General features: G+C 40.9%; 1 protein-coding gene across 1 annotated transcript in view; it reads right to left on the bottom strand.

Moving 5' to 3' along the window:
• Positions 1-27112, bottom strand: part of Col19a1 (collagen type XIX alpha 1 chain) — a 300361-nt gene that overhangs the window by 13117 nt on the left and 260132 nt on the right. Inside the window, exons 31-43 of the mRNA XM_059281419.1 lie at positions 26079-26132; positions 24668-24721; positions 21432-21476; positions 19467-19517; positions 19337-19381; positions 18652-18678; positions 14681-14734; positions 10276-10320; positions 6584-6628; positions 6418-6480; positions 3181-3216; positions 2984-3028; positions 497-667 (exon numbers count right to left, since the gene is read on the bottom strand). Of these exons, the coding sequence (XP_059137402.1) occupies positions 497-667; positions 2984-3028; positions 3181-3216; positions 6418-6480; positions 6584-6628; positions 10276-10320; positions 14681-14734; positions 18652-18678; positions 19337-19381; positions 19467-19517; positions 21432-21476; positions 24668-24721; positions 26079-26132 (735 nt within the window). The remainder of the gene's footprint in view (positions 1-496; positions 668-2983; positions 3029-3180; positions 3217-6417; positions 6481-6583; positions 6629-10275; positions 10321-14680; positions 14735-18651; positions 18679-19336; positions 19382-19466; positions 19518-21431; positions 21477-24667; positions 24722-26078; positions 26133-27112) is intronic.

Below are 27112 nucleotides of genomic sequence, written 5' to 3'. Positions count from 1 at the left end.
GGTTGTGTAAGAGCAACTATAGATACTATTGTAAAAACATGGTTTGGTTATGTGTGGTGGTACACACCTACAATCCCAGCACTTGGGAGGCTGAGGCCAGGGGATCTTGAGTTCCAGCCCAGTCTGGGCTATACCACAAGATCCTGTCTCAAATACCCACCCCCCTAATCACACTAAACACACCCAAACCCATACAACAAACCAAACCAAACAACGGTTTTGGAGTCAGCCAGACCTGAGTTTGGCCCTCTTAATAATGATTTGATGTCGATCAAGGCAACTCTGCTCCTGCATTTATAAACAGATGAGGGAAAGGGACCTATTCTGCTAGTTTATAGCTGTGAAGATCTAGGATGTAATGGAGGTGTCAACAGCGGACCTGGCACATAACTTTAAATAATGGTGCAGACAAGCTTGTTTTCTATATTTAAAAGGATTGGAATTTCTTTCATTAAAAACAGATATGTGGATAGTATGAGCCAGGGGCTCCACTTACTGGAGTGCCAGGGATGCCTGGAGAGCCTGGAGGGCCTTGGTGGCCAGGTGACCCTATGGAGCCCTTGCTTCCTGGTGGACCCACAGGACCTATAGCTCCCTTCATGCCCATAAGGCCTGGTTTTCCACGTTCACCTTGTGGACCTCTGTCTCCTGGAATCCCCTGATCACCCTGTTTGGGGAGAAAAATGAGTCACTCTTTCTGTTAATGCTGTGGTTAATAGCAAAATCCTGGGTCCGAGCTGGCATTCATTTACTGTGAATCCTTGTGTTATATACTGCTACCCCGTACCCCAGTTGTACCATTAGCATGTGGGAATATTAATACTATCTCCTAGCTAGGGCGATGTTGAGAAATGAATGTACCCAAGTAATGTGCTTAAAACAATGTATGACCCCTCGAAGCATTAAGCATGTAGATCTTAGTGACAATGATAGTTGTCTTCATTCAGTCTAGAAGGACGTCACTGTCACTTCAGGTCTGGGTCTCCTTTGTAGTTACAAAAGGAGATTGCCAACAGGAGGACATCTCTGAGACTCTTCACCTGGAAAAAACTCAAAACCTGATCTGAATCATACGGTTCTCTCTTTGCATTTTTGTTTGGCCGTTATTAGATTCTTTTGAGTTTCTTCTAGACTCACATTTAACACGGATTTGCATGTGCATTTGGTGATGAAAATCATACACCACACAGGAAAGCAAGCAAGAGAAGGGAGCTTTAAGAAAGTCTCCAAGCAAGTGGCTGGGGCGGGCGAAGGGGCAGCCCTCTCTGGGATGACTTGCTCAAGTGCATACATGAACGGTAAGAATTTGATGAGTAAGATGTGAGACTTAGCAATGAGATGGCTCTAGCTGTGTCTCAATCTGAGAGTGAGGTCTGCAGTGTTGCCCTTGTTCTGGGCATGTGTCTATACTGTGTGTGCCCAAGGGAAGTATAATATCACAGTGAGTGTTTCATCCACATTTTCAGTGTTCAGCTGAATGACGGCAGGAAGTGAGGTCTGAGCTGAGTGTAATGGTCCATTGCTGGAGGCTTCCCCACATTTCCCCACACTATTTATTCCCTTATCTGTAACACTCTGCAAAAGGCCTGTCTGTATTTGTCTTGACGTAAAAAAACAATCATGAAAGTAAGTGAGCAATCACAGGTATTAATGTGATCAACACCCATCACCCATTGTCATTTCAACCCTCAAAATGGCACATGGCACTCATCCCCATACTTGATGTCCTGGATTTAATCTACATAGGCCACAGGGTGGATGGAGGCAGAGAATTGACTCATGTAGGTTGTTCTCTGCTATCACATAATTTTTTTTAAAAAATAGGTTTTTTTTTTCTAAAAAAAAAGATGTTTATAGTGTTTGTTATTAAGAATACTGGAGAGAAAATAAGTTCTTAGAAAAAGAGGACTAGGGAAGCCATATGTAGTCATTGTGCATTGCCAGTAGAAAAATGTTTACAAAGCATTGTCAATCTGATTTCAAAAGAAGACATATTTTGTATTGATTATATGTGTCCATTAGACATAAGAGTGAACTGAAATATGTTCAAAATATCGAGTGCTTATCCCTTATCCCTTATCTCCTGCTTATGCCCAGGAGACTCTCTTCTTAAGTTTATGTTATCTTGTTTTTCATATTTCCTTCCACTGTTATGAATTACTTGTGTAACAATTAAAAAAACTCAATAAATTAGACACTAGTATACAAACCCATATATGGCCACAAATGTAAGAGCAGCCCTAGATAGGATTGTGCAAAGTAACAAGGCTTGAGTACCTTGCATCAGGGACAGGGGTCCGACTAGGAGATTCAGTACAGAAAATGCTAGTAAGTTTCAATAGTGGCACCAGCAGCGCACAGAGTTCCAGCAGAAGTGCAGCCCACAACTGTGTGTCACTCCATATTGAGTGCCCTTTCTCTCCCTCCTCACAGTTTCCTTACTCCACGTAGTGTTCCCGTGGATCAGTGGTTCTCAGCCTGCGTGATTTTGCTCCCTGGTAGGCATTTAGCAATGTCTAGGTAGTGAGAGTTGAAGGGATGATGGTGCCATTGCATCATGTGGACAGACATCAGCAATGCTATCAATATTCTGCAATATACTAGATAGCCAACCCCCCCAAAAAACTTATCTGCCTCCAAGTGTCCATACAACTGTGGGTGAGACATCCCTTAGTTGGCAAGGAGAATTTGGGTGGTGGTTATAGCTGGCATATGTGTCTCAGACAGGAGGGTGGTATAATACTTTCCAAACTGGAAGAGAAAAGTAGACTCCTGTGTACAAAAGCCAGTTCACAGGCATACCCTCTGCATGACCTGCCTAAGTGTCACATTCTATTCCTGGTAGAGATATTGTTTCACGTACGTCCTAACCATTTCATGTTGGGAGAACCAAGGTTGTCTACATGCTTTGTTGTGTGGCTAAAGTGATGGAACAATTGTATCAGACAGACGTGAACAGTGGCCACAGTAGTGATATACATACGCGTTCTCCTTTGGGACCTCTGTCTCCAGGTTTACCCATGATGCCCTGAAAAACAGATGTCAACACTAAAAAAAAAATCACTGTTTGCCAAGATTTTCCATCAGTCTGACTGACCTAAATGGTTTTGAGACGCATACACTTATAAAGTAGAAATTTTAAGAATTCATACTATTTAAAATAGAATTTTTTCCCCATACCTGAGCACCTGGTAATCCGTCTTTTCCATTTATGCCCTAAAAAAGATAAAAACAATATTTCTATCCCATGTCTGCATACAGTCATAGTTAAACACACAAAAGAATTATGTTACATATTTCTTCAGACACCTTGGTGAGTCTGCATGGCAAAATAGAATATAAAATCAGTGCCATCATGCGGTCCTGAGTTCGAATGCTGATTGCCATTTACTGGTTCCGTTGACTAGGCTCGGGAATTTACTCCATCTGATTAGCATCAGCATCTTCATATACACAGTGAAGAAGGTAAGAACGAGTTTACAACCAAGAAGAGAGCACAACAACATGGAAAGTGTGGAGTCCTCTCAAGCAGTCGCCCAAGATGGCTTTTTCCACCGCCTGTGAAGAATGAAGGTGCCCCAAAGCATTGGGTGGATGAGACATGGAGATATTTTATACCTTTCTTGTGCAGCAACTTTCTCTGAGATAAAAACCTTCCATCTCGGAGAGAAGTTCCTTAAGAGTCAGAATATTTTAAAGGAAGGTGGAAAACACTCCATCCTTCAGGGAAGCTAGTTAAAACTCAGGATAAACAACTCAAAATCTTCAGGAAGTTCTTGAAACTGACCATATTCGCTATGCTCCTCCTTCCCCAAGGTTAGATAAGCAATGAGGACTTCAGAGAGACTCCTTGAGGCCAGCCGAGCTGCCTTGAAGAGGCCCAGAAACAACGGAAGTGTCTGGAAAAGACGCTCTCCATCCTGTTGAGCTGCCTGTAAGTTGTGCAGTGAGTTCCAGGGCTCCAGCTTTTGTGAGCATTACCCATGGTGATGCAGCTTTCTGGGTATCATCTGTACTCCTGCTGGTAGCTCCTCACCTATACTCCCATAAGTAATGCCAATCAAACTCACTGGCTTACCAAGTTGTACTTTGCCAGTATCTCTAGTCTACCATTGATTCCCTATCTGTGTGAGGAGACACTCATTGACATCTTCCCGGGAATAGTGTCACCACAACAGCCTTTTAGCAGTTTTAAGCACAGGTTCCCTCTCAGCAAACGCTGTCACTTGTTTCTGAGGGAATTTCATAACATGGCTGGAATGTGATCCTACTATAAAATAAACTGTCAGCTGAAGAAAAATTACTCTTTCTCAGTTTGAATGAGAGCTGGGAATCTGTAATCATAGTTTTTGAGACTATTAAGCAGTGACATTTTTTATTAGAAAATTGGAACTTCTGGGACCTTTAAAGGTATTCTGGAAGTGGTCATAAAGCCAGCCCTGCCTGGAGATTTATAAAGCAGACAGAATTGCCTGTCAGATACAGAAGGAGGAGAAGGGCTCGGGGTCGAATCAAATACCCAGAACCCAAGCGCAGACGCAGCTTTGAGATGTGGTTTGAAGAGAGAGATCAAGGTGAGGGGCGGCATTTCCCAGTCAGCAGGCGTTGCAGAGACACGCTCTCTGAAAGCCCGAGAGAGTTGTATTCTGCAGGAACAGACTCCGCAAGGACACAGCTGCAGACAGCCACCTGTTTTCACTGCGGTGAATCACACTGACATGTGTCACAGTTGATAACCCAACCATAGGCTCAGGACTCCTCTGAAGCACCCTGGGACTTACTGAGCGTACTTTAACTAAGACTTCGTTACCTGAAGTGTATAGTGCAAAGAATTTATTACCCGCAAGAACACTAGCAACAGAGATAAAGATGATTAGGGAGAGAATGAGAAACGACTGTGACACCTGAGTAAAAGATAAATCATACATAAAACTGGAATGTATGCTTTGAACCTTTAAAATGTACACAGTTTTCTTTTTTTTAAAAATGTCATACATATATAATGAAACACGATCCTATCCATGCCCCATTTTCCCCACCAACTCTTCCTGAATCCCTCTTAACAAGACCCCTTCCCTACATTGTGTTCTCTTCTTTGGATAACTGACTAAATCCAAGTAGCATTGCCCATCCATTCATAGGTGTAGGGCAGCAAGCTACCAGTGAGAGCCCCCCGAGACATGAATGATTCTCCCTCCTCCGGCAGTTTTCCGCATCAACCATTGTTAGCATGGAACAGCTGCTCAAAAATGTTCGTTTAATGAAAAAAAAAATTCACCTATTGTATTATATCCCGGGAACTCAATTGCAAGCCTTTTAGGAGATGCCTCACGAGGGCTAAGGAGGAGAGATTTGTTAAGAGGAGGTGACGGGAAGCTCAGAACCTTGTTGTGCTCACTTGGTCCTTCCTTGTCACCTCTGAGGAGATGATGGCCAGAGAATCCATCAACTCTGAGTGTCAGAGAAATACCGAACACAGCTCGTAAGATCTGTGCGACTTCTCTTCAGTCCTTCCCTTCCATACAGGACATAGCACATGACCAAGACCTTCCGTAAAAAGGGAATTTGATAGGCTGGACAGATGGCTCCCTGGTGAAGAGCACCTACTGCTCTCCCTGAGGCCTGGGTTTGGTTCTTAGCACCCATCTGGTGGCTCACAATCGTCTATAACTCCAATTTCAGGGGATCTGATGGCCTCTTGAGCCCCCACAGGCACCCATATGGTACACATACATAATATAGTCACGCATACACATAAAATAAAATAAGATAAATATTAAAAGATAAAAAAAATCCTTAAAAAAAAACCCCAGAACTTCATCTGCCTCTCTCCAGGCACATCCTCAGCTCATACTAGGACCTAGATGGCTCGGTGGGGATGACTGCCATATCAATACATAAGCTTTTGTAGGGCACTGGGCATGACATGTCCCCAGTAATGGTTATTAATAACTGTCAGGACCAGGCCCGTGTATGAAGGAGGAGTCCGACAAAAACTTTCTGCTTCAGCTTATCACACAGGTGCCATGCCAGTAAGCTGTTGGCTTCTTCAGGTTTTAGGATGTGACAGGACATTTAATTTGAACTCTATTGGAGTTATTGGACCGAAGAAATAATGGGTCTACTTAACTAGGACTTGGAAAATATCACCTTCTCCCCACCCCATTGTTTAAGTTATAAAGACACTACACAGAGATCTGGGAAACTCCTGGAAGAACCCTGGATTGGCAAGGGCTTCAGCTTTGATTATATCACCATAGAACCCCCTGACAGTACCCCCAAATTCAATTTTTAAGAACCTGTTTGTATTTCCTTCTGAAATTGCTTGCTCAGATCTTACATTTCGGAGGAGGAAGGTGAATGGAAAATGCTTAGAACATTTCTTAGAATAGCAGTTTCTAGCTAGTAAGTACTTACTGGCATCCCCGAGGGTCCCTCTGGTCCAGGAAAACCTCTATCTCCAACAGGTCCTCTCTCGCCCTATAAACGTGTGCCAAGAGAAAAGTTCATTGGTAAAAATGTCTTTAAAATAGCACCCAGGTACCATAGCAGTGTATCTGCTGCCAAATCGGTGGTAGCTCACCGGCTCCCCTGGAACTCCTGGAGGGCCTGGGGCACCGGGTTTCCCCTGGAAGAAAACCAAATAAAAATGTTAGGAGCCGTGCTACTGATGCCATGTACTTCTATCTCCACAAGAGCTTAAAGGTTATGGCAGTATTTGGACAGGTACATATTCCAGGGCTCACTAGACTCCAGAGGCTGTAAGGCATACACTACAGAGTCCCAAGGGCGAGAGGGACAATATTTTTGAAACCGTTAAGCCAATGTACCCTCATTACTGGATATCCTTACATCTTTTTTCCTGGCAGTTCCTTCTTAATCTAGGGCAGTGGTTCTCAACTTTCCTAATGCTGAGACCCTTTAATACAGTTCCTCATGGTGTGGGGACCCCCAACCATAAAATTATTTTCATTGCTACTTCATAACTGTAATTGTGTTACTGTTATGAGTTATAATGTAAATATCTGATATGCAGGATGTATTTTCATTGTTACAAATTGACCTAAAGGGGTCACGACCCATAGATCGAGAACTGCTGCTCTAGGGGGTGGGAAACGGAGATGGGAGTTGCGGGAGGGTGTGCTGGGTTGAGTTTTGTCAAGTTGACACAAACTAGAGTCACTCAGGAAGAGGAGACCTCACCGGAGAAGATTCCGCCATCAGATTGGCCTGTGGACAAGTCTGTGGAACATTTTCTTGATTAATGCTTGAAGGCCAGCTCACTGCGGGCAGTGCCATAGCGGGGTTGGTGGTCCCGAGCGGGGTTGGTGGTCCCGAGTGGGGTTGGTGGTCCCGGGTTGTATAAGAAAGCAGGTTGAGCAAGCCACCAAGTGCAAGCCAGGAAGCGGCAGCCCTCCACGGTCCCTATTGCAGTCCCTTCCTCCAGGTTCCTGCCCTGTTTGAGTTCCTGCCCTGATTTCCCTGAGGGATGGGCTGTGTTCAGGACACATAAACCCCAAATGAACTCCTTCCTTCTCAAGTAACTTTATTTTTTTAAAAAACAAATAAGACAAAAGGCAGGGGTGAGAGAAATTCATGTCAGGTTTTGAGTTTCACAAGGGAGCTTCTATCCTGGTAGTAAGATAATACGGGAAGAAAATCCACATTTTATTTGAAAATCTGTATTTGGGTAAAAGGTTGAAGAAAATATTTTTTTCCCCTCAATGTGCCATGGTCCAAAGAACAAGAACCAGGAACCCTGGAGCAGAAAGACCAAGGAGGAAGTAGGGACACGGCGATTACTTAGGTCGAATGTGTAATGTGCCCGACAGGCTCATGCATCTGAACACTCGGTCCTCGGCTGGTGGTGTTTTGGGGAGGTTGTCAACCTCTAGGACTGTGGTTTTACTAGCAGAAGCAAGCAGCCAGCTCCGAGGCAGGCCTTGAGGGCCATATCCACTTCTGATGCCTTGAGGCCACATCTACTTCTGATCCCTGCTGGAGCTATCTACTGTTTCTTCTACCGACATGGCGAACAAACAACATTTCAAGCTTTTTCTGCACCTGCACAGCCTACCCCAGCCACCATGCTCTCCCTGCCCTGATGGGCTTTGTCTGTGGACTTTGAGCCTGAAGTTGCTTCTGTCAAGTGTTTCGTCACAGTGATGGAGACAGTTACTAACACCGTGGTCTAGCCGAGACCGGAAGTAACGTGCAGAGCATCAGACTGAGCTTACAGGGTTGCCTCTGGAAGAGGACCTCCTACTCCATGGGCCTGATCACCTCTGGGAAAGATGTTGTAGGGATTTCAGTGAGCAGCTGAGACTTTAAAAGGGAAGGGTCCCTTTTCCAACCTGTTTTAGAATTCTGGGAGGTGAACAATCTCAGAGAATGGAGAAAGAAAGACATTCTAGAAAAAGCCCTGGGTAGCCCTAGAAACACTGGAAAAAGAACTACTCTTTTCTAGGAAGGGCAGGATTGGGTCCGACGGACCTCCACTGAGTAGTCATGACAGGCCCAACTGGCTTTATCTTTGCTTCAACTACAACAATCACCTTGAAAGTTTTAGACAATACTGGAACACACCTCTATTATCTATGATAACATTGAACATGTACTCATTTGAAAGTGTATGGCACAGTGCACTGGGTGCATTTACAATGTCTTGTAACCATTACCACTTCTCGTAGGCCCTCTTAATGGTTAAAAAAATAAAGACTTATTTTGAATCGCACAATTGCACATGTGTAGTGGGGCCAGTTTTTACCCTTTTCTAATTTTGAAGCTGCCAAGAGCTCCTAAGTGTTGGGAAGGTTGCTTTAAAGTGAATTTATCAGATGTTAGGTATTCAAATATATGTCTGATATTTCAAACTACAGCCTTCAAAAAGACTTCTGGAATTGCTCATTTAAGCTATCTTTTGAAACTACTACACATGCTTTAATTACTTTACAGGCGTCTAGTAATATTTCTTTGAAGACAGACCTAATTTATGGTAACAGCAGAAAGTATTTTGAAGTCACATGTAGATGACTGTAATGGGAAAATGAGTTTCTTTGTGAGTATAAGATGTGAGTGTAACGGAACAGGTTGAAATGGTATTCTGAGCACAGTTCCAGAAACAGAGCCCCTAATGCTAGTAAGGAGGAGAGTCAGAGGTGTGTGGAGGGCATACAACTAAGCATGAAGTCCACTTTCATAAAGTATCTTCATTTTATACAAATTCCAGAGTGCTTGCTAGAGAAAGTATTTTTCATTTTCTGCCTTTACAATTATACACATTTTCAGTCTCAGTCTGGACAAATGTAATAAGGAATGCCATTCTCTGTAAAGCATGTACATGATGGGTAGCGTTTTATGCCTTATTTGAGTTAGTTAAATGTAATCATGTAGAGGGGTCTGTGGACCTTTTTCGGAAGGTGGTAGATGGCAATGGATAGTGGTTGGGGATCTTAGGCTGTATAAGGTGATGCTAAGTGGTGTCAGTGAGGCAACAGTGGGGGGGGGGCTGAGAGTAGGGCCCCTTCTCATCTTTGCCATGCTCCTCCTACCCAAGCACACAGTTTCCACAGACTTTCTTGTAATGTGATACTGGACTTTCCCTGCAGGGTCACCTGGCAAGAGGATAAATGGCCTCTTATTCATAAACCGTGACCACAAAATTTTAATGAGGGCATCATGAATGAAGATCAGAATTATCCCAAGGGCTCAGAGAAATGATTTCAACCTTTCTGGGAGCACTTCCTATTCATTTGTAAAGACCTTGATGAGATTAAAGCATTTGACACCAGAGAGCAACAAAAATGACTGAGAGGCTTGAAGCCTGGTTTATGAGGAAACATTAGCAGCCATAAAAGCTCCGCTAATAACCCTGGCTGAAGTGGGCACCCAGGCTGACTACAGCTTCATGCGGGGAGCCTGACGTATGTGCCCCCAGATGAGAACTCGGCCTTTGGGAGATGGAGAATTGCTGAAATACGACAGGGACAGAGGTACAGAAAGTGAGTTTTCAGAGCTGTGCACACACAGAGCCATGGGTAACTGGATTTCCTCTCTTTCCATGAAAGAGACTTGGGAAGGAAAAAAAAAAAAGACCAAAAAGGAGGGGGAAAAATCCAAATAAAGAACAGATAGGCCAGAATCAGGAATGGGACAGGCTCTGGGCCACTGCTGTCATCAGAATATACTCCAAGCACCCTTGCTCACTAGCTGTAGATTGATTATGGAGATAGAAAGGCACACCTGAAAAGCTAACACGAGATAAGCCAAACTCACCGACATGCCGGCTGTTCCTGGGGGACCTGCTGGGCCTCGGTCTCCCTGTTGAGGTTAAAATAGAAATGGTTACTTATAATGACAGCTATAGACACTTTACTTTTAAAATCATTGCCCAAATTGTAATTTGACATGCCATTGTAGGCCCTACCCCTAGAGAAGAGCTACAGATAATTAACGACTCCAGAGATAGATAGATAGATAGATAGATAGATAGATAGATAGATAGATAGAGAGATTTAGTCTTTTCCAAGAATGAGACTCCCAGTGGCCAGACCTAAACACACACACACACACACACACACACACACACACACACTCAAGCAAAACTAATTGACCTCAACAAGATGTATTTATATACATATATGTGAGTAATAATGAAGAGAAGGTTATAAATTTGGAGGAGGGCAAAAGAATTGGGGGCAGAGAAAAAGAGGTAAAAATGTTGTAAATACAATACTTACATATATAATTAAAAGAAATTGAATTTGTAAAGCCTTTGTTTGAATATAATAAGTGCTATTGTTATTAACTTGTGTGAAGAACACTAGAAAAGCAGAAAAAACGAATACACAATTCAACCTATTATATTTTCTTCCTCTAAAGAACAAAGTAATTCATAGTCCTAATGAAAATCATTGTTCATGATATCACTTCGGCTTATTTCAAGAGGGAACCATACATTTTTACAGCTAAAGTTAGTCAATATTTAAAATTCTACACAAAATAAACATTATTACTATGACTTGAAAGATTAATCACACTGAATGTCTCCTGAAAATTTCTTCTTAACCTACTCCCATTGAATGCAGGGTTAGGACAAGACAGATGGAGAACTAAAGATCTGTAGTTCTCCAGTGACCAGTCAGAAGATCCATTTAACTGCTCTGAAAAATGGAACAATTCAGGTGCTTTTCAAGAGGCAGTGTGGTGTTTCAGATATGGTTCACAATGCTGTACATGCCAGTGATTACACGTGGGATACTAAAATGGCAATTTTGTTGGGCAGAACCCATATCAAAAAAAAAAAAAAAACTCGTAATTTTGCTTAGGGACATAAAAGAAGACTTGATAAAGAGATATGGAGCATAAGACAATTTCATAATTTATAAACTTAAGGTGATTGTTACATGACTGCTGTTTGATCAAAAATATTAAAGTTCACTTGAGATAATAAATGAGAGGATGGAGGCCGGGCGGTGGTGGCGCACGCCTTTAATCCCAGCACTCGGGAGGCAGAGGCAGGCGGATCTCTGTGAGTTCGAGGCCAGCCTGGACTACCAAGTGAGTTCCAGGAAAGGCGCAAAGCTACACAGAGAAACCCTGTCTCGAAAAACCAAAAAAAAAAAAAAAAAAAAAAAAAAAAAAAAAAAAAAATAAATGAGAGGATGGAACAAAACTATTAGAAGAATAATAGATACTAGCAATATGGATATTTAAGTATATAATAAAGCTATAATTAAAATAATGGAATGCTGGTATAAAGTTCAGCAGTATGTCAATGCAGTAGAATATAAATCTCATAAATAACAGTGCATTCATATTAGGAATTTTAGGAAAGAGAGAGCAATGCCATAAGTAAAGTCAATGATTGAATAATTCTTTATATTGTATTTCATATAAGTTCCACATAGAGATATGTAAAAATAAAATAACATTAACTTTAGAAAGGAACTAGGAGAATCTACTAGTGGCTATCTGATCTTGGTTGATAAATGAAAGTAAACAGTTTCTATTTAAAAAAAATCCAAAGAAGAAATAAAAAATAGTTTAGATTTGACTATAATAAAGTTTTTACAGAAAGATTAAAATTAGAAACAAAAAGCAAAGACCAATTAGGATATGAACTGTAACAAATAGAAGTAATATCTTTAGAGTATAAAGTCCCTGTTAAAAGAAAAATAAATAATGCATGATCTAACTCATGTAGGGAAGTAGATTCCATGGGTATAGATAATTCAAGAGTGGTTAGCAGAGATAAGAGGGTGTAGGGGCGAGGTGGGGTGTGGAGAGATTGGTCAGGCAAGGCTAGGTTACAATGAGACAGAGTAATATCTGGTGGTGTGTTGCACAGCAGGATGACTGTGGGAGATAACACACTCCTTATTTCAAAGTAGTTAGAGGAACGGATGTTCAATATCCTTGTCTCAAGGAAGTAACCAGTGTTGGAAGTGTGGACATGACATATAGTGATTTGAGCATTATCTACTGCATACACATATAGAAACTTCATAGTTCACCTCTAAATTATTATGTGTCAACTGAAATTTAAAAAAAATCAGGAAAAGGATATAAATGTGCAATTCCCATTTGTTTTCATCTTGAATATACCATAACTTTTTATTCAGTGGAAATATTCACGTATCTGATAAATGCTAATGTGCAGAGGGCCTCCTGTTTTGAGGATCCTCATTGCCCCATCTAATCATCTTGCCTCATATTCCCAGTTACATCTGAGAGAGTCAATATTTACACACCCTCCAGCATCTCATTCTCATACATCCCAGCTTTTGACCACCAGAACCCCATGACCCTCGATTCACTCATGGTTCAAACTTTTTATTATCCTTCACTCCCTGCCTGGTCTGATTCTTTCGTGCCTAGTTCAAATTCCACGATCACTTGCTTTCATCTCTCCCTACTGTATATCATCAATCTCCTTTTGATATATTTGTGTTTAAGTACTCACTTGCCAAAGCCAGGACATTGTTTAAACCCACTCCTCTACTATTTATTCTTTGTCTTTGCTTGAAAGTCTGCACTTGGCTGGGGAAACTCCATAATTGTAAGGACTGATCTGACTATACTCAGCTCCCCCATGGATACCGGAATGGTCTGTGCTATAGTTCCTCAAAGATCCACGTGTTGAAGATTTGCTAGCTGGCCTCTAGTGGCCTTGGGAGATGGTGGAATCTTTAGTAGATGGGGCCTCGTAGAATAAAGTCAGGTCATTGAAGATGTGACCTTGAAGGGAATATTGGGACCCTAGCCCTTCTTGCTTCTATTTGATTTCTGGCTACCATATGCTTTTGCATATTATACACCCTCTCCAGACCCCAAGAAGCAATGGTGCCGTTCCATGAGACCAAAATGGGAACAATCTATTTTGCAAGTTAATGGGAGACCAAAACAGGAAAACTATATCTTGCAGGTTAAGAGTTCTGTTTGCAGTTAAAACAGTTCCTGTTTGTCCTGTGCAAGTTAAGGATTCTGCTTGTAATTAAAAAGTTGCGTTTTGTTCTGTGCAGGTTAAGGTTTCCATTTGTAGTTCAAGAATAAGCTCCTGTTTGTCCTGTGTTAAGTCCTTGCAAGATTTCTATTTGTAATTAATAAGTTCTTGTTTCTTAGAGCTGATGTAAACTGCTTGCAACCCCATTTACATGATGTATATCCATACCCTTGTTCCTTCCCTTTCATTATATCCTTTTAACAATGTATGACAGCCAGTTTTCTCATCTCTGTGAACACCTTATCTCTCCTATAAAAGGGACTTCGAGGGGTCAGCAGGGGCTGCTCTCTCAAATCCTGACTTAGAGACAGCTGGCTGGCCAGTCCTGGGTGCACCCCCAAATACAGCTTGCTTTAACTGGACATTCATGGATTTGGTCCTTTCTCCTTGTGATTCCCAGGCTTAAGAATTTTTCTATGACCTCTTCAGTCTCTGCCTCCAGGTTTCTGCCCTGATTGCTTGACGATGTTGTGTGATGTGGAAGTGTAAACCAAATAAGCCCCTTCATTCCTCCAAGTTGCTTTTGCTGAGAATATTTTATCACAGCAACAAAAAGCAAGCTAGAATATTAGATCATGCTGGAGCTTATCTTAATCTCTTACATCTCTGGTAGCTAACAGCACAGACAGTACCATCCCTCCAGTGGCCACACTGAGCAGCACTGCTTGGTGTCTGGGTCACTTTTTTTTTACCCTATCCCCACTTCTCAGACCTCATCTCTAAGAATTCTGCTTTCACACATTCACCTTCCTAGTATCCCTTGAGATGGTGGCATGTCTCAGGGTCTTTACACATGTTGTTTCTGCATCATGAATTGTTCCTCCTTCAAACTTATTAGGACATGGCTAACTCTCTTCCCTTAAGTCACTGTTCAGTTCTTGCTTTCTTGGATATCATATGATTGATGTTGCCCCCCCTCCCCATCAAGCATGCATGATACTGTTTAACCTGTTCTACTTTCAATTTCTTTCTGTAATATTTTTGGATAACTGTGTTTATTTTTTATCATGCATTCCCCATTAGTTCCTGTATCCCTCCCTAGAAAACAAGTCCCATAATTACAAAAGCTTCACTTGCTTTGCCCCCTTATACTTCATAAACATAAAGCACTTATTGGCATAATAGCAGGTAAATACACAGTTTTGAATATTGAGCAAATACAACCATGGTGCTTACCTTTACACCAGGAAATCCTTCCAGTCCTGGCAAGCCCATTGCACCAGGCTCTCCCTGTAAAATAGGAAAGTGAAACATGCAGAAGCAACGACCAAAGGTTTATAAGAAATGACTTAAAGTTAAGGTCTTTATTTCCCATGTCCCTCAACACTGATTTAAAACTTGGCTAATGAGTACTATCCTCTATTTTCAAGCATTAGGTGTATGAAAATAGCTTGGGAATTAAAGCTATTCTCCAGGCATGAGTCCATTTTCTGATTAATTATTTTTATTCTGGTTAAAAATCTAATCAGGATGAATCCCTGTAGTATGTTAATAACTCCAATTTCAGTAAGAATTAGAATGAAAAACAGATTTTAATAAAGTTTGCCAATTTGTGAGACACCTGGGGCTGCTAGCTTACAATATAATAAGATTGAACTCTTTAGGAGTGAATAAAGCTGGAGCTCTCAAAGCAGAGTGTAGCATCCTTCACATGGATTGTAAATGCTTGGGAAGAGTGCAGCATCCTTCACATGGATTTGTAAATGCTTGGGAAGAGTGCAGCATCCTTCACATGGATTTGTAAATGCTTGGTAAGATAACCGCAGGAGTGGCACCTTCAATAATTTAAGTCATTGCTCAAGGTGACAGGTACTGAAAGGGGACAGAGCAGCATTAAAAAAACAAAGCAACAACAACAAAATCTTTATATATTCTATTGCATGGTCCCAGACTGTAGGTCTTCAAGTAACATTTTGAAAAAAAAAAATCTATGTTGAAAAATGCTGATGATTTGAACAAATAAACATTTTGATCAAGAAAGGTATAGAGTGGGTCCAGAGAGAGGCTCAGCAGTTGGTTGCTCTTGCAGAAGATGGGGGTTCAGTTCCCAGCACCTACAAGTAGCTCACTCCAGTTCCAGGCCATCTGATGCCCTCTTCTGGCCTCTTGTGGGTACAGCATGCATGTGATGCATATACATACCCAGGCAAACAAAGTACAGAAACATAAACAAATAGTGATAATTTCTTGTAAATTAATTATTGCTAACTGAAAATGTTTTCTTAGGACACTAGATGCTTTAAAGATCACAATGCTGGCTCATGTGGTGGGGCTTGCAAGAAGCATAAGTAGATGGATGTTGGATCACTGGATTCCAGGCTAGCCTGGTCTACAAGTGAGACCTTGTCAAAAAAAAAACAAAAAAAAAACAGCAAACAAACAACACAAAAAAGCAAGCTTTCAAACTGTATTCTCTGTAGATGTATTTTTGCAAACAAAATACAATTCTGCTTGAAAATATTTCCAAAGCTGTAACTACCATCATTGTTGTTACTGCACACACCTCTCAAGTGAGCGTAAAACTTGATATGTTTTATGTTTCAGAAATTTTTTTCAGTGCTCACTAGAATATAACAATGCTCACTATCAATCACAAGAATAAGAAAAAAAAAAGTGTTCGGATTCTATTCTGTGTAAGTCTGTGTGAAGGTGGCCCCGAGTTATCAATGCATGGAATATATCCTGGTATCAAGCTGTCTCCTTGTTTACATTTTCAGTGGCCTTTCCTTACAATAGAAGACATAATTGATTAATTAATCAGTATTTGTTTGAGAACAGACAATAATTAAATATTTAATTGAAATCACTTAGGTGTTGAAGAGCTAAAGAAAAATTGTTCTGCGTCAGGAACAATTCAATTAGTATATCCAACTGAAAGTAAATTTTTTCTCTATAGAGGTTTATTCAGAAGAATATTATTGCCACGTGTTGCATCTTGAGTCTTAAATATTTTCCCAAAGTGCATGAGTTTAAGAGCTGATCTGCAATGTAGCTGCACACAGAAGCAGGGATCATGGGGGCTCTCACCTCATCAATAAACCCATTAGAGATTTATAGCTTAATAGGCCTTAGGGACAGAGCTCAGTTATAAAAGACAGCTGTCTTTTGCTTCCTACCACCATGAGACTAGCAGCTTAGCCCCACACCTAAGTGATTTCAATTAAATATGTAATTATTGTCTGTTCTCAAACAAATACTGATTAATTAATCAATTATGTCTTCTATTGTAAGGAAAGGCCACTGAAAGTGTAAACAAGGAGACAGCTTGATACCATGGTACTTACTCTGACTCACCACAGGCCCAACAGAGCAGCTGGCAACGGACTGAAACCTTGGAAACTGTCAATCAAAACTAGTATTTCCTCCTTCTAAGTTGTCTGTCTCAAGTATTTTGTCACAGTGACACAAAGCTGACTTAGCATGTCATGGGACCTGAAGGTACCCAGAGAGTACATTTCCTCCGCCCAGCTCATGTTGGCTTTTCAAATATGCCCTCTGGGAGGTACAGTCCTTCCAGTCCTGGTTTATTCCTGTGCTGTGGGGTGTGGTTTCTCCTTATCCAGCAAATGGTGGGAGACGATGGGAACAGCATGTGGGTGTGTCCGTGTAGCACACAAGGGAGTAATTCCGGGAATTTTTTGTATGATAAGTATGAATGTTCACACAATGTTTAATGACTCCATATTTTCCAGTTCATATTCCAAACACAGAGACTATCCTTCAATTCATTTTTATTCTTTGCCCTGTTGCAGCTAAGAAACAGGGGGCCTAATTTTTACTCAAATGGTCTTTTTTTTTTTGACCAGCTACTTTCCCAGTGCTAATAAACTATAATTTACTCTTTAGTATAGTATTTTAAAAACGTTACCTTAACCTGAAATTATTAACATGAGAACTTGAAAGAATGTTCCAGAAAAGTCAGTGAGAAGTCTAAATCTCTCTATATGATTCAGAGGGGTGCTGTTCTATAAGTCTGTAAGAAAGTAAGACTAGAGGGATTTTTATCAATATGATGGAAGAAAATAGAAGTAAAAATGAACAATATATTTTTAGATGAACACATATAATAGTATTTTTAAAGATGCAAAAACACGAAGAGAAACCAATTACAAAAGAAAAGAAACTTCTATATAACATATTTGAGGTTCAGAATATAGTACTAAGGACTTGAAATAATTATTTTAGGGTAAATCAAATAGACATCTAATATGTATATGGCTCAATAACAAAGAAAACTTCTTTGATAAATCCCTTTCTGAAAATATATTTATATATAAAAATTACTTTCATTGTCTCTTTTCTGGTTTAACTTTTATTCAGACAGTTTTACCAACTTCAACTATAATAAGAAGACTTAATTTTTTTCCCCCACATAGCAACAGAAAGTGGTTTGAAAGCTTACTTCAGTGTTAGGTACATTTAAGTTTCAATTCTCCCCTCCGAGGTTAAAAGGATATACAAATGGAACATGAAGGATGGAATATTTGCTTGGAAAGGACGTGGCAGGGAAAAAAATGCCAGAGGTTAAAGGAAATCTAATTGAATCTGGCCGAACTTTTGTCGTGAGGCTCCACGGTTGAGAAAGATGCTGAGAACAATTATCATCCTTTGGGCAGCTGGAGGACATGATCTCCGTCTTTGCTGAGTGCTAACTTCTGGATATATTCCACTCAATAAGCAGGTCTGTGACAGTCTGCACTCCCTGCAGAATAATTGCCCAAGACATGCAAAGTAAATAAACAGTCCTTTCCTTTTTTTTTTTTTTTAAGTTGGTGAGATGTCAGACATATTAAGGAATTTCTCTCCCTTAAGTATTTCTCTTCCACGAGCTACTTAAAACTGAATCAATCATCAAAAGAAGGCCATTAGAGGGAAGTGTTCCATTTGTCAAGAGCATTATATGTGCCTTCCTACATCAGAGGATGATTTTTAAAACCTGCTGATGGAAAGAGGCGAACCTCAAGGGCAGCGACATCATCAGGACTAATGCATCCTGGAAATAAAGAACACATTTGCTGGCATATCTCTATTTGCTTGCTTGTCTCTGACACCTTAAATGATACACACCTAAGAAGGCAGGCCATCTTTGCTTGGTACCCTTTATAGTGTTAACAAACAGTACTACACAGAGATAAGAACATACATACCACTGGGCCAGGATCACCTTTTGGGCCCTAGAAGAAAAGCATAGAAATATGTTTTAATTGTTGTGAAAGCTCAGTTACAGAATCTGAAGCATTTTCCTTCAGATGCCCATTTACAAATGTAAAGATGGTACATATTTTACTTTTGCTGGTTTGGATTTGAAGAATAAAATTAAGAAAAATAACTTGGGCTCTAGAGGGATGGCTCAGTGGTTGAGAGCAGATAATGCTCTTCCAAAGGACCTAAGTTCAGGTCTTAGCACCCATTATGGGTGGCTCCCAACCACCTGTAACTCTAACTCTTGGGGATCTAGCATTGTCTTCTGGCATCTACAGGCATTGCGTGCATATTCCATGTATAGCTTCACACACAGACACAGACACAGACACACACACCATTAAAAATAAAATAACTCTAAAGAAACAATATGGTGCTATTTCTATGACCATGATTGGATGTTGATTTAGAATTTAGATTGACAATGAAAAAAAGTGAGACTGCTATGCTAAATATTTTCCATTATTGAGGTGTTGTGCATTTTTTCTTTTATTCAAATTGGTTTCCCTTATTTACTCTTTCTGTAAAATTCGGTTACATTTGTGACATTCAGGTTTCAGTGAGCTTGAGAGATTCCCCCCATCATTATTGTCCAGCTAAAGCAACTTGAAGATAATCATCTATACTTACAGGGGGGCCCGGGGGTCCTGGGTAACTGGGAACACTCACTCCTCCCTTCAAAAGAAGAAAAAGCAGATGGGAAGAAGTTATAGAAGCCTGTGCCTGGAAAGTGACCATAGGTAACTAGACATGTGGATACCTGGATTTTATATAAACTGCTCATGCCATTTCCTTCATTGACTGGGACACCCTTAGGGAAGAAATAAGAGGCAGAAGTTAGCATTTTGAGCGTCAGTCATTTTACCGAATGATATTCTTCTGTATTAATTTTTACTTAGGTTTTTCTATTCTATACTTCAAGTGAATTTAATACAATAAGCAGAATATCATAGTGCTTCAATGTTTCAAAATGGGGAAACAGAGAAAAGGAACCTGTGCTATGCCCGGAGCACATGAATGTTTCCAGTTGGGGTTTGAATAGTGTTTAAGCCTGCAGATGAGGCACTAATGCATTCAGGAAAAAAACATATTATTTGCTCATTAAAATTCAGTTTCTGAATTGCCAATTTCCTGTGTTTCCAGCCTGCTGACCTGCAGGCAGCCGTGCAGCAGGGCTGATGAAGATGTGAACAGGGAACAATTTGGCCACTGCAAAGTGATGTCTTCCCACAGTCTCTTCAAACCAAACAGAAAATTAAGGTGAATCGGAGGACAACTTCATTCACAATCCTGTGTGGATATTTCTACAAAGACACCCTTAATAACTGGGGAATGAGAGCTTGCCCACCCCACCCCCCAAAAAAAACCTACATGTGAATATGAAGCACGAAAAGAAAACTCATTGTTCAGTTTGAAAATTTCCATCCATGTTAGCATTTGGGGGAAATGCACAAGAGACTTTTAGTTTGGAATCGCTTAGAAATGTTAACAGATCCTTAGATTAAATATCCAAGAAGCCATCATTTCATTACTACTTGGGGATAATGGTGGTGTGTCCAGCGAGCACAGTTCACATGCATCTTCTAAACAGCAGTGATGGAAGAAAATGCTCTGTCTGTTTATCCTTTTATTGTTTCTTCATTCATTGGGCAGTAACCGAACATGGGCTGTATTATAGTATGCTATGCCCTGAAGAGATGTAAGAGACTTGAGAAACTTCTAAAAAAGTTTCCTAGAGAAGATACATATTCTGTCTCAAAACTGAATTATTTTGGAAGAATCTAGAGACAAGAGGAAGATTTCTTAGGCCTGATAGAAAAACACAGTTCTCTTGATACATTTTTCTTTTTTGCCATTGAAGTGAGGAGCATATCTTAGAATCAGAACTCCATGAATTTTTTTGTCTTGCTTTTTTTGTGAAAGAAGATTCAGATGAAGAATGTGTTTAAAAGAAGAGAGAGCCAAGCAGTTAGTGTGCAAAGTGTGCAATTGTACACACTCATAACATACGTTTTGGTTTTCAGAAAGCTGCCATGTGTCTCTCTCCTAAGTTTGGCTTCTTAAATTCCTAAGAAGCAATGCAGAAAATAATGGATGTGGACCTAAGCTTTGCTGCGATTCTATCATGGCCCCACACGAGGGCAGACTTGCCACAGAGAGAGGCCTCTCTCCTCTCCATAGCTTCCCTGAGAGAGTGCAAGTCTGTGCAGACCATTTGGGCAAACATCCAGGGCTCTTGTGCATTTTTCTCGCTGCGCGCCATGGAAGCAGAATTTCCTCACGTCTTAGACATCACTCATGGGGTGAACACGCACAGCATCTTTGAAAGTCCAAATTGCATGGCTATAAAAGGATGTCCTTTTAAAGGCCTTTTATTTTCTGAGAAGGTATATGGTAGTCAAATGATTCTCCATCCTTGCAGGAAGTCTAGAGTCAGGCCAGTGTAGAGCCATGCATACTGATTTCATGGAAGGGAAGTTCATAATATACAAACAAATCTGAACACTACACATTGTAGCTGAGCTGAAACAGGAACGAACTAGGTTTACCTAATGCTGCATTGTCTGTCATTTACACAGACACACACACACACACACACACACACACACACACACATGCCCACACACACAGGAAACTCAGAAGACATAACTTTGCAAGCGTCTTAAGCAATGTGCCTTATGAGTCATAAGTACACAGAATTAAAGTTTAAACCTAAGCAACTCACAGGGGGTCCAGGAGGTCCAGGTTTCCCAGGGGGTCCCTCGCTGCCCTGCAGGAGATATACAAGCCCAGATGAATGGCTTGGGCATTTCCACTCCAGATTTTTGAACCAGGTTGTTCAAAGAGCCATCTCCTAAAGTTACCATGGCTGTCATGTTGCCTCAGCCTTGCATTCTTTTTCTGCCTACCTTGCTCCTTGACCGGGTAAAACACATTTCCCCACTCCAGGAAAGTGAATACCTCTCTTCAAGCTGGATTCTCGCTATGTGAGCTCTAAGAAAGGGCTCTTAATTTCATTGGGGATAGACAAGCTAGGTGATCTGTTCTGGGCTTTGAGTACAGTAGGGGTATTTTGTCCTCCTATGTGTACATGGGGAATAGGGTAGAGCTCATGTGTAGATTACAGGCACTGAATGTGGCTCTCTGGACCAGCCTTGACTCTTGGCTTCACCTTCACTACCTTCTGCCTTTTAGAACCAGAGAGAGCATTCTAGCAAATTTAACCCAAGTATCAAAAACAACCTTTGCCATATCTGTTGGTTAATATCAAACTTGACACCCAGGTGAGACATGTCTTACTGAAACATGGAAGCTACTTTGGTATGATGCTGTTTTAGGGAAATGGTCTCTTAATTTAATTTATTGATACAATTTCAATAACCTTAGGTTTCTGCTTATAGGAGACATAAATTGAAAACAAAAAGGGACTACAATAATTGCTTACTATGGAACAATAACTATTCTGTGATTTTTGAACTGAAACTTGAAAACTGATTTCTGCAAAGCGCAGAATCCTTACCAGTTCCTAGTAAGCGATTGTGGCAGCCCCTCTGGCGTCTCGCCAGCTGTTCCTATAAAGTGAGCATTGTTTGTACAATGGTGTCTTTCATAGCATGTTCTGTGTTGTGTTTATCAGGGACAGTGACAACACATGGTTAATTGGCAGAGCACCCAGAGGGACTAACATATACTGTCCAGGAATTCTGAGGGATGTTACTCCTCTTCCAGAATCTGGCTGAAGAATTTATTTCAACGCTCTTCTGTTTTCTAATAACAAAGGGAAACACTACAAACCATAATGTATTTATCAATACCAATAAACTGTAAAGTTTCTCACGCAATGTACCGCCTGAGAATGCATACACTGAGTAAGCATGCTGTGTCTTCCCCAAACTGCTCTCATGGCCGCTGTCTCCCTAAGACACCCTCTGTTCTGCTGACGGCTGGCAATGTCCTTTAGAGCATTACATCACAGTTCTCATGAGTCAACAGTGTGTGCCTATTGAGAATACTTCTTTTCTTTCCTCCTGGCACAATTAGAAGTCATATTCTCATTTGTGCCCTCAAGCTCATTTCAGTGTGGAATTCCCATTAACTTCAAAGGCCAATCTAGGACATAATCATTTTCATAGAAAATAGAGAAGAAGAAAAAAGGCTGGTGGAGCAGAGAAAGATTCTTGAGATATTAACAGGACAAAAATGTGCTGTGGCTCTCTAGAACAAGCACATTGTTTCATTTAAGTGTCCTGGGGATGTTTTGTTCCTTGACACCACCATGCTCCATTTTGCTCAGGGAGCTGGCATCCTGGCAAATGTGCAGGAGATGCTGAAGTAGCTTATGTGGTCCCTTGGCACTTATTTAATTAATCAGAATAGTTTTAACTATTTTCCCCATTTGATAAGGCTGTGCCTGGACTGTCATTGTAAGCCACTTTTGATCTTACACTAGGACAGCTTGAAATACTCCTGTGCTGCTGGTCTTCCCTCCCAAACACAGCACATACGTCCAGCTGGGAGCTGTGGTAGTTAATCTTCACGGCCGAGTGGATAAGATTTAGAATCACCATGGAAACACACCTCTGGGTGTGTCTGTGAAGACATTTCCAGAGATGTTTAGCAGAGCTGGGGAAGACCCACCCTGCATGTGGACATGTTGTTACACTGGCTGGAGTCCTGACTGAATAGGAGAGTAGAGCACCAGCATTCTCCTCTTTCTGCTTCTGCCTGCAGCATCAGTGTGACCCCAAGATTTCCTCCTCCCAGGGCCTTGACGCTGTGATAAACTGCAGCCTCCAACTGTAAGCCAGAAAAAACCCTTCCTACTTATTATGGCTGTTTTCTCGGATGTTTTGAAATAGCAACTAAAGTAACCAACTCTTCTTCCCAAGGAGCATGGTTTTAGTGAATTCCTACTGTGGCCTTCTAGGGACAGTATTTCCAGATTGTCTCACAAGACCTTTGGTTATTGTTCATGGTCTTTACAGCCAGCAAGGCATCTGGAGCCAGAGAGCTTGTTCAGAATGTTTGGGTACTCCTCCCCGAAACCTACAGCATGAATCCAATTCATAGGGTGATGAATTAGATGGACCCTTTGGGAGACAGTTAGGTCACAGGGTGGAACTTTCATGAATGGGATCAGTGCCCTGATAAAGAAGCCCAAGGGAGCTGAGCTACAGTTGAACTTCACAAGGACTCAGTTAGAACATGCCCTTTGTGAACAAGAAAATAGGCCCTGCCAGCTGCCAAACCCATCCGTGCTTTGGCTGGGAACTTTGAGACTGTGAGAGACGCGGTTTAGAGCCAATTTATAATATTTTGTTATAAAAACCTGAAGATGTGAAAGCTCAGCCGTAGCTGGAGCTCTAGCTCTCTGACCCATTCTAATCCATCTCATCTATCTATTATCTCTTTAGGAGACTTGGACCAGTCACCTTTCCACATGGACGGATGTTCCAGCCTCTACATCCAGTTTGGGTTTTCTATATCCCACCCCTGTGCTCTCTCATCTTACTTTCCTCTAGGAACACATCTCCTGTGTTCTAACCCACTCTTAGACCAGCATCTTGACCAGTGTGCCTCATGAATAACCACTTCCCAACACCATTTGCTCTTGCAGGCTGCTCTTTTTTTTTTCTCCATTTTTCTTTATTAAGAAATTTTCTACTCACTCTACATACCGCCCACAGACCCCATCTCCTCCCTCCTCCCATCTCCCAGCCCTCCCTCCCAAGCCACCCCACATCCCCATCTCCCCCAAATCAAGGTCTACCATGGGGAGTCAGCAGAGGCCGGCACACTGAGCCTGGGCAGGTCCAAGCCCCTTCCCACTGCACCAAGGCTGCGCAAGGCGCCACACCTCAGGCACCGGATTCCCAAAAGTGTAGGCTGCTCTTGGCTGCATGGATCTCTCAGTAAATGGTTCCCCCTTACCCCTAACCCAGGCCCCATTTTCCTCTGTACCTTGTCACCTTTTGCTCCAGTGGGACCAGGGTGTCCAGTTCTTCCTGTTAAGCCCTGTGAAATGGACAGCTGAGTTTGTTATAGAACCAACAAGTCAATGGTCAAAAGGTGTTGTTGGAAGGTGGTTGCTAAAACTTACCCATTTCGAAGGTCATTTGATCCTAATTAAATCAGTTCTACAAGCTTATATTTCTTCAGGCTGATACAGCAGCTGTATTCTCCTGATAAGCCTTTGGAGGGTGAAATTTCTGTCTGTGGGTTTTTTTTCACCTTGGCCAACCACATTTAATGACCTTAATTGGAACCTTTTGACACACTTAAGAATTTAGTCTTGCTGTTTAAACGTTAATTTACATAACATTATGTCTTTCTAAATGAGGTATAATTTTGGTAGTGATCAACATTTTAAATACTCTAAGACTGGGCAGAATTAACAATGTGTATATTGAGTTATGTGATCTGTGTTGTTAAAAGGAAAACAAAAAATAATTTTAATTCTTCTTGGAGAATAGAATTAGCAGTAATTCTTGTGGTTTCTTTTCCAGTTCTCTTTCATACTTTTAAGTTTTACTATATAGGCTTGTTTGACATACTGAGGGGCAGGCATAAATGATAAACTTTTAATTATGGCAAACCCATGATTCAAAACATTAGTGAATAATCACACCCTTATTTAAGAGATAAAAATAATTTACTGGCATAGAACCTTTAAGAGGAGGAAGAGACAGAGAAGTAAAGATATCAACTGGGTGGAATTAATTTAGCAAGGAAAACACATTGTTTGGGACCAACTTATACAAACATTGTTTGTTGGTCTGAAACTCAAGTGTGATTGTGTGTCCTGTGTTTTATCTGGCAATTGAACTTTAGGATTGCTTAGAATTAAACACTAAATAAGAGATTGGGTTTGGCCGGTAGGAACTGATAACAGATTCTGTTCCAGGAAAACAAGATAACCCAAAGGCCATATTGCTGTGTTCAAGGGGCAGTGAAACAGATTTTTTAAAATTCAGATATAGGAATAAAACAAATTAAAGCTGATAATCTTTGGCCTGTTATTTTTCTCTAGAAAATTCTTGGTTTATGTTGCATCTGAATCTCTCTTCCAAGGTTAGTACCAAAATTTATAACTAAGAGGAGAATGCACTTGTGTATCCAACCCAGTTTCTGTTTCCAATAGAGTGGGAGGATGCTCTTTGGCTTGACAAAAATTCTGGCAAGAAGTCTCCAGGACACTAAGCAGGCTTAACTAATCTTAGATGAAAGTTGGAGGTGCTGAAGGAGGCTGTTTCTAGGCAATGGCTGATCTACAGAGAGATATGGAGCACGAAAGGCACCAGGAATATTAATACATCTTGTATCATTCCTACAGGTATGACCTGTGAGGAGAATAGTTTTATCAAATACTTACAGGAGGTCCAGTTGGGCCAGGAGCTCCTGAGAGGCCAGGAATTCCTTGAAGACCCTGGAAGAAAGAGTTCATATCATAAAGTTTATTGTCAGGAACAAATCATTTTTGCAATTCAAATATTTTTATTATTGAAAATTAATCAGAGAATTTAACTAATCGAGAAACTTAATATGTACAACCTATAAATATCTACTTAATTAAAAAATTATCTGTATGGGTGTTTGTCTAGATGTATGTCTGAGTACCATGTGTGTGCCTGGTGTCTGCAGAGGCCAGAGGAACTGGAGTTACAGATAGTTGTGAGCCACATTTGCGGGGCTGGGAATCGAACCTGGGTTTTCTGGAGAGCAGAAAGTGTTCTGAGACATCTGAAAGACCAGAGACATCTCTCTATTTCCTAAATATCGACTTCAGAGAGTAAGGGTGATAAGCTAAAATGCCATGGCACGGAATCTGTAACGAAGGTAATTTAATCTGTTTGGTGGTTCATAGACCATTTCTGATGTTCTACACCCACCAACCAGCAGTAGTGTCATTGAGAGCTTTACACTACTAAAGCTGGAAGTTCAGGCTTTGGGTTGGTGTAGTGCCAGTAGAGAAACACTTGCTGCTTGCACCCAAGTTTCATCCAGCTACTGGCAAAGTAGAAAATGTTTTATGATATATTTAGGTTATCTGTTCAGTTCATTACAAGAACAAAAATTCTCTGTGAATTTAACTATAAAATTATGGCTTAAGCATCAAAGAGAAGGTCTTTGCCCACCCCCTTCCTTGGAATGGGCAGGATAATTATTAAATGGGAAAGACTAAAAATCTGGCACATTTATTTGTACTTGGGAAGAAATTTGTAAGGAAATTTTATTTCTTTACCAGGTGTCCTACTACAGGGCATTAGTTGAATAAATCCCATGAAACCCACAATATGGAAAGTTTTACAATTAATTGCTGTTTAGAAAACCATTGGATGATACAGAAAAATAGAAGTCATAAGTGTTACATAGTATAGAAGCTAAATTATTAAACTGTTAGCAATG

The sequence above is a fragment of the Peromyscus eremicus genome, chromosome 16_21 (assembly GCF_949786415.1).
Source record: "Peromyscus eremicus chromosome 16_21, PerEre_H2_v1, whole genome shotgun sequence".
Lineage (NCBI taxonomy): Eukaryota > Metazoa > Chordata > Mammalia > Rodentia > Cricetidae > Peromyscus > Peromyscus eremicus.
The sequence above is the reverse complement of the archived record's forward strand: the minus strand, read 5'-3'. Positions and strand labels throughout refer to the sequence as shown.